This window comes from Camelina sativa, chromosome 5 (assembly GCF_000633955.1).
Source record: "Camelina sativa cultivar DH55 chromosome 5, Cs, whole genome shotgun sequence".
Classification (NCBI taxonomy): domain Eukaryota; kingdom Viridiplantae; phylum Streptophyta; class Magnoliopsida; order Brassicales; family Brassicaceae; genus Camelina; species Camelina sativa.
This window is the reverse complement of record NC_025689.1, coordinates 4,203,965-4,219,252: the sequence shown is the minus strand read 5'-3', so window position 1 is coordinate 4,219,252 and position 15,288 is coordinate 4,203,965. Positions and strand designations below refer to the sequence as shown.

The 15,288-nt window shown below is 29.1% G+C and overlaps 1 protein-coding gene across 1 annotated transcript; it reads right to left on the bottom strand.

Moving 5' to 3' along the window:
* Positions 907 to 2,460, bottom strand: LOC104785421 (nematode resistance protein-like HSPRO2). Its single transcript, XM_010510633.2, has one exon. It carries the CDS (start codon positions 2,359 to 2,361, stop codon positions 1,057 to 1,059), a length of 1,305 nt encoding a protein of 434 aa, XP_010508935.1. The 5' UTR covers positions 2,362 to 2,460; the 3' UTR covers positions 907 to 1,056.

Below are 15,288 nucleotides of genomic sequence, written 5' to 3'. Positions count from 1 at the left end.
GAGGAATTTTCTTGGTCAAAGTTTGAAAGAGAACATAATCTTTCTATTTAAACACACAGGATCTACCAACTCTGGCCGGGTAACAATGTAAGCCTTTCTTAATTCTTTCTCACGATATATCTATTTGACAAACAAACAAAAGGGTTTTTGTGTCCTGACACAACATATATCATGTTCGGAAAGAGATTTGATATTAAACGCATGATGTGTTAATGTCAGAACCAGCTTGATGTTTCTTGCTTTTATGTTTTAGAAATTTTTGTTGCCGAGGGAGACTAGTCTTTGGTCCAGATGCATCGTCGCTCCTTCTGACCATGCACAGTTATGATTGGAGGTCCTGCTCTCACTTTCTGCATCCGAATGGCTTTTAATTTTTATGATCGGGAAACGCTATCCGTTGTTCCACTCTCTTGTATTGTTGGGTGCACTGTTGCTCACAGTCTTGGTACAATTAACCATATAGAATGTTTAATTCTTTCTTAGTGCTATATAAGCTGCACTTTTCTTCATATTCATGCATCTTCTTTCCAGGATTTCGCATTTCTCTTCTTAACATCCTCGAGAGACCCCGGGATTATCCCTAGAAACAAAGAAGCACCTGAAGCAGAAGGGTTTGATATGATCACTCAATCCTCAGAATGGGTAAACAACAAACTAATTGTAGTTAATCAATTATACATTTAATACTATAGTACCATCATAGTGAAATTGTGGTTTTCTCATACATTATTACTAATAGCTAGTATTTTAAAAGGATAGGTGCTGATTTGTTGACCATTCAGAGCATAGATTAGTCGTTCGTTACTCGTTAGTAGACCACCCATATTTGAATTACGACTTGGAGACAACTCAAAAGTATATAGATTACGATATTCGTAAATGCTATCGCTTGTAAAAAAAAATACATGGATCATATAAAATGAATTTGTATTCAAATACGTATCGTCAAATGTTCCAAAAATTTTCAGTATCTTACAAACCAAATTAACCAAACCAAACCACCAATTTAATTTTTTGAGTATATTAAATAAAAAAAGACCAGAGAAAAATTTAAAATCAACCCAAATGACTCCAGAACTCTCCGAGAAACGTCTTTGCCGCGTCAAGACTCGGATAATACGTCGGCTCCATAAATATCTGACTCAACGAGTCACACGACTCTTGACTCGCCGTCGCGTTAGTCTCCGCGCTTCCCATCATCGCCGCCACTAACTGTCTATACGAAAAGAAAAAACTCTTCGCCGCAGCTTCCACCGCCTGCATCCCCTGAAGCAGATGAATCTTATCGCACTCATCACTCTTCCTCGAGTAAAGCTTCATCGCCGCCTCTTGCAATCTCGGTCCTCCGGTAGGATCTACCTCAACCGCCAACACCGTCGGAACCTTCTGTCTCAAATCCTTAGACATCTTCATCAACTCCACTAATCCTCTAGATCTGAAACAAAACGCATCGTTTTTGCCCGTGGATTTGATCTGTAACTGTTTCTTCAATTTCAAAAAATCCTCCGGATCCATCAGCATATGAAGATCTTCAATCTCAGCTAAAAGCTTCCAGATCTTTTCCAGTAAGTACACGTCATCGGAAGCTTTATCGAATCTCTCGTCTTCGATGCTTGAGACGATCCGATTCAGGAGGTTACGAGATGCGTAGATCCACGATTCGAGGATCTGGTGAATGATGTAGAGCGTTTGATTCTCTTGGTTATCGATGTGATCTGCGTATGGATTGTCTTTGAGGCTATAAAGCTCGTTAGGTCGGCAAATCGAATCGTACCGGAGATTAGGTTTTCCGGCGATGTTCTGTTCGCCGAGTCCGAGCGTGTATTTACACCGACGCATCTCGTTATCGATCGTGGATAAGATCTTTTTACCTAAAGCTTCTGATCTCCTCCACGTAGCTATCTGCGGTAACAAACTCGACGAGCTTCGTACATCGCTGACCGGAGCGTCTTCTTCATCCTCTTCGGAGATGGCTGCTAGAATCTGGATCTGATTCGTGACGAGAGAATCTAGTCTCCGGTTCCATTCGCGGTGGTTGATGTAAGGTCTGGTATCGGAAGAAACGGCGAAAATTAATCTGAAACTGATCTCTAAAGCTTGAAGAGCTGGTTTGAGGATCGGTTCGGAAGTCCATTGAGGGAAATCACGAGAGGACCAGAGGTTACGTAGCTCGGGGAGACGAAGGTAAAGCTCGTAAGCAGAGCAAAGAGATGGAGCGGAGCAAGAGATGGGAGAGGAGGTAACAGCTGGGAGGAGTTTGGAGAAAGGTGAAGGGATAGTGACGTGGAGCTTTGATGAAAGCTTAGGTGAGTTTGGTATGTCAGATGATACCATCTTCCTCTTCCAATCCATATCTACCATTTTTGAATCTCTTTCGTGTGTTTTTGTTTTTGTGTGTTAAAATTTTGAATTTTGGTATTTTGTTTTGGAATTTGGATGAAGGAGTTAATTAAGGAGACGAGGTGAGTGTATATATAGAGAGAGGAAAGTGGATAGAGAGAGAGGAAAGGCGTGTACCGACGCGACTAAATTTGAAAGTCAACGTTGAAGACGCGGTCTCATAAAATTGGAGAAACCAAAGGCAGTCGTGGGACTGTGGATTAAGTTGAGGATAATCTTTTTCTTTTTTTGGCTTTATATGCATTATTAAGGATAAAGTTTTTAATCTCTAGTATAATTATTTTTGGGGTACTGTTTTCCATTAAAGGTAAAATGCCTAATTAGTCGAATGTTTTTGTTTGTTCATCTGATCATTACAGAACTAGGGAATATTATCTCATTTTGGTAAGAGATTATCGGAAAAAAAAAAAAAAACACAGCTTATGTTCGTAAACATATATTGTCATGTAAATTGAGAATATCAAATTTTTTTTTTTTTTTTTTTGATATTTACGATATTCATTTAGGGATTGATTAATAAGACTATGAAAGTCAATCATGCGTTATGGGTTGTCTTTTCATTTATGAGTGAGTAGATCCCACTATAACTCATAATTCTAGTTTTTTTTTGTTTGTTCATAAATTTCCCTAATTTTCATTCTTTGTAAAATAATACTTTGTTGTTCATTCAAAAACTAATTAAAATAATAATTTTGTAGTTATAGAGATCTACAGCTATAAGTATAACTAATTATGCACATGGTGTTTTTGATATTATATTAACAATCGTAAAAGATAAACAGATGCCATGTACCACATAAAAGAAAGCAATCTGTTTTCTTCATTGGGTAGAAAGCAAATATGAAAAAAAAAAACACGTATGTTTGTTTTCTAAGCTAAAACAGTATATCTATTTATAAAAACAAACAAAAAAAACTATAGGAAATTCTTCAGTAGCGTAAATGACGGACAAATGAAGAAACTAAAAGAAAGCATAAAGCTGGATGGCACTAGATTCTTCTAATAACATCACGGAAAACGTTGTTTTTTTTTCCATTTTAAAAATTGATTAGCAACTTGAACATCAAAAACGAGTAAAGGAAAACAAATTCTTTTTCCACTTTCTGTAATTGTAAATGAACACATGTTTTCCTACAAAAGTTTTTAAAACTCTTATCTATAAGCTCAAAAGAGTAGGATTATACTTGCAAGTAAGAGAGTTCCACGACTGATACATTACCCAATTGCTCATAACTTAAGTTGGATATATATTTTTTAAAACTATTGTAACCTCTAAATTAGTATTTCAAACGCGGAGAATTATAAAATCATAAGTCTGCAAACCGATTAAAAAAAAAAAATCATATAAAAAGGAGACTATTTTATTTTATTGTGGATAAGCATTTAGACGGTGCCGAGGTATGAATTGAAAAAGGAAAAAAAAAAGGAATGGCACATGGAGAGAAGAAGTAGGAGGAATATAGATATGTCGAAGCTTATCCAAAACTGTGTGAGAGGAAAGGTTGGAGTTTGGTCTCAGTTTCAAATAGTTAAACTACTTGGAAGCTGTCGTTTCCTTTGACTTTGGTTTTTCTTTTCTTCGAGTTCTATATATTATTATCTCACCGATTTATTTGTTATATACATGATATAGATAAATTTTGATTGAATAAGACTGCCAAATGTATGAGAATTCACCGAATCTGTTTTAAGTGCATGCACTATATTTTTGATATGGATGTTTTCTGTTATTTTATCGGTAAACTTAAGGATACAAACGGTTGGAGTGGAGACAGACCATTTCTTCGGTTATAGATTAGACAAGTGGATTATATATAACGATCGAATGAGTATGGTCTCTGATATAACAAATTAGTGGTCCATAACCTTTCCGTTTCTTATTTTTTTTCTATGTTAAAAGTTTTTAATTTATTTAAACAACTACTTATATATTTTAATTGGTATTGTTTTCAATCCATTTTACAACCACTAACCAAAGCCATCGTCCAACCGCTTATAACCAAAAACATTTGTGACAGCTTCCTGAATAATCAATCACCAATATGTTTAAGTTTATAGATTTGGTTGTTTTCTCAGTATAATAGACTCATATAACAGTCATATCGGTGATGAAAATAATATATCTCATCCACGTATAGTATATTTGATTAGTGATAGTCTCACGATTTCTTCCTAGATACCAATGATAACTTCTTTTTATGTACACCACCAATATGATATGATCATATGAAACAAGCAAACCATGGACCGGTCCATATTTTGATTATACAGATGCATTAACATTATTATAAATAATCACAAACAAATTTGTAAATAATGAAATACATATCTAAAAAAGGATAGTTTTACTACTAGTAAATATTACAATTTCAGTCTTTGGGGTAGTTTAGAAAGAATCTTACGACGTGACAAACAATTAACAAAACAACATATGCATAAATGTAAACATTTACGATTTTTTCTAGTTCGTATATATTAATTAATAACAAATTGTTGTTGATGTGTTTCAAAAAATGTAAAATATAATCTCGAATTTTCCCTAGTTAATAGTCCTTGGTGAAAAGATGTAAACTTACCAAATGTTGCTGATGTATTTCAAAAATGTAAAATTTCGAATATTCCCTAGTTTATGTTCCTTAGTGAAAAAAAAATATGTAAACTAATCAAATGTTACCGATGTGTTTGCAAAAATGTAAAATTTTGAATATTCACTAGTTTATGCTCTTAGTGACAAAATGTAAACTTACCAAATATTACCGATGTGTTTACAAAAATGTAAAGCTAATGAGTTTGCAAAAATGTAAAACTAATGTCACACATGCATATAAGTACTATATGGGACACAAATTTTGAAAGAAGAAAACAAAGATTGGAGATTGGTGGTGTGGTAAAGAAAGATGAACTGGTTTGTAGCAACAGAATACATCTGCATCGGTACGGGCATTTGCATCGTGCTTATTGCTTCGTACTTGTATGGCGATTGGTTGCAGAAAGTAATATGTCCCTGTTGTCGTCATAATGATGATGAATCTACTGTGTAACTAGTATTATTTTACTATGTTCAGCGGTTTTTTGTTACTTTTCTTTTTATATTATCTATAAAATAGCAGATCGATATGTTTTGCAATATTGTAACGTTGTTCTATTTATATTAATTGCATTGATATTTATTATTCACTTTGATTTTTTGTTTTTTTTCCTTTGAGTTCAGTATTCAAAATTACCGATTTGTTTATTATATTTGATTGATAAATTTTGAACCTGCCCTTATTAATTACTTACTTTGTTTTTCCATGTGCCATCTATGGATAAGAGAAAGAAAAAAGAAGAAGAGTTATGCGAAAAGTATTCATAACTTCTTGAGGAATGGATATAGTATAGTATAGGATGGGTTTTGTATAAATAAGAATCAAAAAGGAGATGGTCTTACTTGTAAGAATTCCTTTCATGTTTACGTTTAAAAAGAGAAGTTTATTTCGCCTTTATAACATAATAGTCTTTCTCCTTCATTCTTTCCCAAACGTTATTTGTATAAAAAGAAAAAACAGTGACATCTTATATTCCGCTAGAAAGAATGAAATTAAAAACTACTAATGGGTTTTTAAAATTAATATCATGTGCCAGAGAAAAAAATAGACCAATTTTTAGTCTCGTGTTTACATTGAACACTGACTGATTGACGCAGTTGGAAAAAATATCAACGTACACTACTGTGCGTGCACTTGGGATCAATATCAAAAACTGTATGTTTCCTTATTTTTTGACGTGGAATAATATGATCATAGTCGACACGAAAAAGATAGTATAAAAACAAAATCTGATACTAAATCTATAAATAAATAAAAGGAATGAGTCCAAATCGGGGCATGGCTTCCATCCATTTGGGCAGCCAATGAGGTTTGGATTCGGCTTAGACATGTGCGAATCACACCAACCAACCAACCCAACTTGGTCCAAAACCAAAAACACTCTTATCTGTTTTTTTTCAACAGCCACGTGGTCGAAGCAAAGCAAGTTAACGGTTCCGAGAACATGAACCCACGGTAGCATGACAGCTGGGAACTTTCCACGTTTTATTTATGGGTCCTCTTCTTTTATTTTTTCTTCGAACCAACAACCATTTAAAAAAAAAAAGAATTCTTTAGTTGTTGCTATAATCGGCATCTATCTTGTTACAATTTACACTATTTAGTTACTTGTCTTCTTCACATGATGATCACATTTTTGTTGTTGTTATTTATTTGTTCTTCTGTTTCTAAGCAATGAAATCATCTAAATCAATTAATGGACAAAACATGCTCAGTAAAATAAATGAAAATAGAGTGTACAAGCTAGAGATTCGCGGAACAAAATACCTAATCAGCATTATCAGACAAAAATATCAGAAAAACAAAGTAAGAGAGACTTACATCATTGTCGACGGAGAACCTCAGGAGAGCCAGGGGAGTCAGGGAGTGGACGGGGAACCTCTTCATTGTCGACCTCTTCATTGTCGGATACTGCACTACAAAAAAACATGTTGCATCAGTTAATTTGTGTCAAATAAAAAATATTTAAAATTGAATTATTTTTTAATATAATTTTACATCATTTAAATAATCGATATAATTTATACTAACATTACTTTAAAAAATTGATACAAATTTACATCAATAAAAAGTGATACTAATTATATGATTTTGAATCGATGGTAAAAACTGATATAGCTATTTACTTGTTTTATATCGATTAAATGAACTAATGTTATTTACTCTTAATTTGTATCAATTAAGAAATTTGACACTAATAAAACCAACATGCATATCGTTAAAAAAAATGAATATAAATATACATATCTATCTACTAATTTATTAATTTTTAATCATTTTCAGTTTTTTTAACTCTAGTTAAATATCTAGTTACTTCCTAGGTTTTTTTAATTACAATATAATATATCTATATAACTAAGTGATACCCGTGCTACAGCACGGGATTATATATTTTGTTAGTTATTTTTCTTCTGTAATTTGTATTTTTGTAATATAGTTTTTTATTTTGATTTTTTTTTTGTTTATATAGTGTTTATTTGTATATTTGGGGTTATACAGTAAATTGGAAATCCTAATAAAGTAAGTAGTTTGTAAAATGTAGTTTTCACGGAAACAGACACACCACAATAGTAGATAGTATGTAGTTTTGTAAGAGAATAGACACTCCACAATATTGGATAGTAGTTTTGTAAGAGGATAGACACACCCTGCTTCCATGGTTTAATTTATAGCTTGAAAAAATTACATGTTTTAATGGATTTAACACAAAAAAAATTTATATTTTAAATTTTTAAGAATTAAAATATTAATATTACTTAAATATTTTATAGACTTTAAATATATTATAATATTTTAAACTTTCGACGGAGTTCAAATATTTATAATAATTTAAACATTCTATAAAAATTTAAATATTTATAATATCTTAAACTTCTTAAAAACGTAAATATATTATAATATGTTTACTTTTTAAAAGTTTAAATATTCTCAAATATAGAACCAAATTAAACTGTTAAATTTGGATACCTGATAAATCAAGTTTCCTGCTCATTTGTACTCAAAACATTTTAGTCACATATTTATAGTGATTATGAACCATATTCCAAAATATTTAGTCGATGTGGGATATACAGTACACTTTTTCTGTAAATTAGTTTACAACTTTACATATATATAATTTCTGCGTTTTTAATTCTTTCTATCTATACTACTCACAATTAATTACTATAATTTCGTTAAGGAAATATTATAATATCGGAAATCAAGCAATTTAGTCAGATTTGGTAGCTTGAATATTCGTTTTTAAAGATTTAACTGAATCACTAAATATTCCTTTTAAAAGATTATCTGTTAAGATCAATCTCGGTAATTAAGGAAATATCCGAATTTTTGGTAATTAAAATTTACGGTTTCCATTTAAATACCTTAAAGGAAAATGAAATCAGAGTGTTTGCCTATAACGAATAACTCTGTTTGGGATCTTAAATAACTAATCTTAAATGAAATAATATACTGGATCCGAAATATATTATTCTGGAGTACAAATAGATCCGGGGGTTTTTTTCCTTCTGTAGTCGGATATGTAAGGATCCGCGTCCCGACCCGGCAATTTTTTAAGTGATCGACCGAGGGTATTTTCGTCATTTAAAGAAATTGAAACTATAGGTTAATTAGATTAAATTTTGTGATTCTCTAATCATTTTTAATGAAAAACCTACCAAAACCAAGTCATGGTCCATTTTTACTCTAGAGAGTACTTCTGCTTTAATAGTATAGATACTCTTTCAACCGTATGTTTACTGTTTGATTTGGCAATAAATAAATAAATTAATTACAACCTTAATTCTGTATAATCTTTTATTAAAAATTGTTTAAGGTTTCTAAATAAAATTAAAGCAACCGATTTTTTCTGTTGTAAGGTTACGCCAATTTCGACAAAAATAATAAACTCAATTTCGAATTTTGTTTATATATATCTCATGTATATCCTCAATTTCTATTTTAGGAAAGGTGAAAAATATTCTTTTAAACAAGTAATGTAAGTTTTAAATATTTTCCTTCTATATATAAAAATAATTAATTAACTCATTCCTCTTTTTTAGGGATCCTTAATATTTTCTTCTTCAACCTCACTTTCACATACTTTATACTCTCTCTGTATCATAAAGGATGATGTTTTAGGATTCTCACCAGGATTAAGAAAACAATTAATGGTGTATTGTTGTTAATTCAAAACAATAAATGATGTACTACAAAGTCTTTAGTCGTGTGTTTTCTTTTCTTTTCTACCATTTGACCTGGTCATTTAATTGTATTGCATGTATACATTTAATAGTTAAGTATTGTAAAAGCAAAATTATTAAATAGTTATTTGATTTTGAAAATAAAAATGCATTAACTACACTAAGAAAATCATCCTTTTTGATACAAAATAAAATTCTAAAACATTATGTATTCTGATACAGAGGGAGTAACTGTTTAGTTCTTCTTCATCTCATGTTCTTTTTAATTTTGGGAAGTTTTTACTTTCTCAATTTCTTCAATAAATTTACATATGTTGAGGCTTTGGTTCTATTTATCTCAAAGGTTATGATTACACTCATTCTCATATTTTGATTTGTTATGAGTTTTTTTTTTTTGACAATCTTTGTTATGAGTGTTTGTTTATGTCCTAATCATGATTTTGTGAACAGTGAGGAGATTGATATGTATGTACTTCTACATGGTTTGGGAAAAGATAATATGTAAAGGTATTCTTATACTTTCAAATAATTTTTCTATATCAAACAATATTCAAGAGATATAATCCTTTAATTTTTTTTGTAAAATGAAAATATTTCCAAGCACCATGATAATTCAAATAATCTTTTGCCAGAGCCAACTTATAATTAGTCTACATGTAAAAGTAGCAAAGTACAGAAGAAACCCCCTTTCAAGATGAAGGGGATGTAAATGAAGTAAAATGAAGCAAGATGTGTTTTATAGTAGCGGAAGGAATCATTCCTAGATTATAATCTTAGATCACAACAGTATTTTCTTTTTTTCTGTAAAGGGTGATGATGATGTATATTACTAGGTTTGAATAAAGATTTGATTTACTAATGGTGATGTATTAGTAAAGGTTTTAATATATTTTTATTGAGATTTTTATATATATTTTAAACGATTTTTGCTATACAAAATATAATAATTACTAAAACATATTTTTTAATTAATTAAATAAATTAGTAATACGAAAATTATATTTAAAAATTTTTAAATATAATAATTTTTGGAAATCAATTATAAAAATTGGCATTAATTTTAACATCATTACTTACAATTGATACAAAAATTTAACATCAATTATAATAATTGCTACCAATACTAATATCAGTTATATTATTTGATACAAATTTAACAACATTTATAATAAATGATACAAAACTTAACATCATTTTTTACAAGTGATACATATTAACATCGATAAAAATAACTGATGCAAAATATTTGCATCACCAAATAATAAATCACTTTTATAAATAATTTAAAACTTATTTGCATCAATTATACATGATGCAAATATATAAAATAAGTGATGTAATACTAACTTGGTAAGCTTGGCTCCAGTTGGGTCCTTGTCGACACTCTTGTGGGGCACTACGTAACCATACAACTACAGGATCATAATAACCACAGATCACTTAACCAAAATTCAAGTTAGTATGGGGCATGTACCCCACCCAATGATACTGTAGATCCGCCCCTGATAAAAACAAAATCTGATACTAAATCTATAAATAAGTTTATAAAAGGAATTTAGTTATTGCTATAATCGGCATCTTATCTTGCCGATTAGTTGTTGCTATAATCGGCATCTTATCTTGTTACAATTTAGTTACCTCTCTTCTTCACATGATGATCACATTTTTGTTGTTGTTGTTATTTATTTGTTCTTCTGTTTCTAAGCAATGAAATCATCTAAATCAATTAATGGACAAAATCTGTTTAGTAAAAAATGAAAAAGAGTATATTAGCTAGTTATTCGTGCAAAATGGTAGTAAAACTAGAAAGTAAGTAACTATTTTACCTTCAACAATTTTTTCTGAAAAATACTACGAGTGATCAATTTTATTATAAGAAAACATATTGTATGTATGAGTTTTTAAAAATTTGTATAATAAAAGAAAAAAAATGACAACTATCTGCAAATGGAAATTTCCTTGACCAAAATGTTGTTTATCCTCTCTTTTAAAAAGTGGGTTAGTCACACTGTGGTTAGAAGAAATGCGATTGAATTATTGATGATCAAACGTGTTCGTTATTAAAAGACAGAGTGCCTTCGATTTAGAAAACGACACATCTCAATGTTTGTTCATCGGATTCGTTAGTATAAAGTTTTATCATGTGTGTAATTTTCTTCTTTTCTTATTTTATGTTGTATCAATGGGAAAACAAACGGGTTTTAGTTATATGCTTGTATGTGGATAAACTCATAAATTAGTAGTATAAAATAAAAAATAGTAGGAGGAGAGAGTCAACAAAAGTTGAGCTATCAAAAACAAGATTCCTGGTAATGAAGCATGTCTCCGGCCGCACTATCCGACCATTATCCATTCCTTTCTTTCTTTATTTTGATTTTTAATCAAGAAACCAAAATAATAGTATAAATTAAATGATTAGCAGTAATTAATTTGGGTGTTGTTACGGAACAAGGCTTCTACTCCAAGAGGTAAAAAACCTCAGTTTTATTAAATTTATAAGGGGTTTAGACTTTTAGTTGAGCCTCCTCTAAAAAAAGTAGTAGTAGTATTTAATTGTCTATACTTAAATCGAAAATATCAAATACTAGTAAAAGACGACTTCAACAGACAACGATGCCTGAACAATCAATTACAGTAGTATATAATTTTCCTTGGTAGTTGTATGAATTTTCAGTACCTTGTGTTTTAACTTAATAGTAGATGGAATGATTCGGATAAAGTTTGGTATGGGAACACATCACATATCACAGTGCCTAAATTCCTCAATAAATGCCGGAATTGAGAAGATATCAAATTATATTTGCATGTGGATGAGATCAAACTCCAATAACACATATAAAATTCTTTTGATGGGACATTCTTTTCCTAGCTATATTTTTATATTCTCTCCTGATTTTCATACAAAATAAAAAACCTCTTAAATAATCTAAATATTTGATTAATCCAATTGTAAGAACACAACTAGTTGCTAATGGTTATATCGTTTCGAAATCACCACCAATTAGCTAAATTTACGGTATTTTGTTTCATTCGTGCTATATATTTTGTGTTGCTTAGGTATTTTTACCAACTTGTTTTCGTCAATCCATGTTGTTCTCTCCATATCATATAGTTTAAAAACTGTGAAATCTCGTACTAGAGAAGAGAACTATGACGACGTTTGTGGATGCAATAATTATTAGTATTTCATTTAAAAAATCGTAGCAAAAAATTTGATGTATATCCCATTTGGGAACATGGGAGACATCTTCCCGTTTCTTCTTCTATGTCGGACTCTTTTTTTGACTTTTACGTTCCAAGAAAATGGATACAACTTGGAATAATACTTCTTATGTCATCACAGAAAATGTTATCGTAGAGGGAAGTAGTCCTTATCCACCAAAAGCCTCAAAATTCAATTCTTTAATTTTTTTCTTCTAATATATACATAACGTTAATCAAGCACCACATTCCTCTTTGTTTGTTTTTTTTTTTTTAATATTCTTCTTCTAAATTTTATTCTGATTATTATAAGTATGACACGACATATTCCACTTTAAATCCGCAAGTCCCACGCTTATGTTTCATGGGAATGCCTAAAATGAGTCTGATTCATGTTTTCATAAACTTCCTTTTTTTTTGACAATTATTTGACAAAAGCATGCCTTGTGTTTTATTGTTTTAACCGGATGGAAAAGCATGTCTATCCCCTTTAATTATTCTTTGAACTGTTTATAAAGAAAACGTAAGATTTTGATTAAGTTAGTACAAAATTTATCATGAAGATATGCAATCTTTTAAACGTGTTTTTATATGATAAATAGGTAATATCCCGCGCAAATACGCGAGTTATTGTATAATATTATATATTAATTAATTAAATTTTATTTGATAATCATAAAAAGATAATACAAATTAATTTAAATGCCATTAACATTTTTTGATTTTTATTTATTCAAATCATACAATATCAAAATATTTAATTTTTTTTAAATATAATCATACATACATTATACATATCTGTTAAAGTTATTTGTGTTTTTATTGTTCAATTTTGATAATAATTTTCATAGTATTTTTAAGCATTTGAGTAATAAAATATTATTAGTAATAAAAACAAAATTTTACTATATAAATTAAATATATAATTTAAGTTTTTCATACAAACTAACACATAATCTAAAGTATTTAATAATTAAAAACTATACTATTATGAAAAATACATATTTCCTGTAAAATCATATGAAATACAATCAAAATTTTAAAATAAGATTCCCCAAGATTTTTTTTATATATATTCCACTTAGTTTAAGATATATTGATAGGTTTAGTTATAATTTTTAATCCTTGTAATAAAAGCTAGATAGAAAAAAAATCAATTTGTTTTTCTATATAGAAAAATCTTTAAAGTACATATTTGAATTAAATTTAAAAATAGTGATTTTTATATCATTGTATGTTGAATCACAAATTGAATATAAAAATTATTATTCTAAAATAAATGTATTACAATTTTGTTGGATGTACGTGAGAGTTAAGAAAAATTGATTTGATAATTATATTACAATCTTTTATATTCCCCTTAATTTAATTTATATTGCTAGAATTTGTTTTAATTTTTCATCGTTGTAGTAAAGATAGAAAAAAAATAAATATCAAATTGCTTTTTTATATAGCAAAATCCTTAAAGTACATATTTGAATTAAATTTTAAAATAATGATTTTTATATGTTGAATCACAAACTAAATATAATGATGAGTATTCTAAAATATATTTATTACAATTTTGTTGGAGGTAAGAAAAATTAATTTGATAATTATATTACAAAAATTTATTTCATGAGAACATTTCAAATTTGAAGAACAAAATAAATATACATGAATTTGTAAGAACTAAACAAACATCTCAAGTAAAGAATTAAGATGTTTTCTTTAGCTTGATTCCCTTGAGATGGTTATAACCAAAATATTATTATGGTCATCAAAATTTTATCATACATATTAGAATACATATGTATTTTAAATCAAAATAATATAAGAAAAAAAGAAGTACATAAAAAAAAAGAAAAAAAAAAAAAGTAAAATATATAGTAAACAAAAATCTAATCAAACCCTTAATTGGGTTTTCAACCTATGCAATAACATTATAAAAAACTAAGAAAATATTTAGGATTTGGGATATGGTGGAGGAGGATGTGAGAATAATTATTTATAGGATAAAAAATGATAGAAGTTACATTTCTAAAATAATTAAATTATAAGAGTTACAATTATAATTAATAGTATGTTAAAATGAAAATGAATGGAGAAGAAAAAGTCAAATCACAATTTATGTAATTTGAGTTACAATTTAGTAATAAATAATGAATTTAAAGTATGCATTAATGTATATGATTAAATGTGTTGTTTAATTAAAAATAAAATTTTAAATTTTTAAAAATGAAATGTCAAATAGACCAATAAGGAGAGCGTGATGTGAATTATAAACCAGAGATTATATTATAAGTGAGGTTTGGTTTTCAAAACAACCATTTGAAAACCCATATGCAACCTTATAGAAGACCCAAAACACCAACCGCGGTTTTACGAGATAAGCTTCAAATTCTAATTTACTCGATTTTGAATTTACTAAGAATCATTATCCCAATTCGTAATTTAGAATCGAGTAATTTAAAATTTGAAGCTTATCTCTGTTCTAAACCCAAAAATGCAAACTTTCACTCTTCAAGTTAATAGTCTCGAGCAATAGGTTACTTTAGATTAAGCAAATAGTCAATATTCATACTTACATTACATTATCATCAAACTTAACAACAATTATAACATCAATGAATAAACTTCGTATCTGGCAACGTCTTCATTGGATTCCTTCAATATATAACAACAATTATAACATCAATGAATAACACTTAATGAAGATCAACCCAACATTCCCCTGTTACATGAAGTCAACAACAAATTAAATCAAATTCTCGACAGAACACAACCAACCTGACTCATAATAATAGTAATACTATATTTTAAAATAAATCAAAATTAAAAGTATAGATAAACATCATTTAAATACGTGTACTAATGAATGAAACTCTAAACCAGAATAGGAATTTTTTATTAAAAAAAACAAAATAATCCACAGT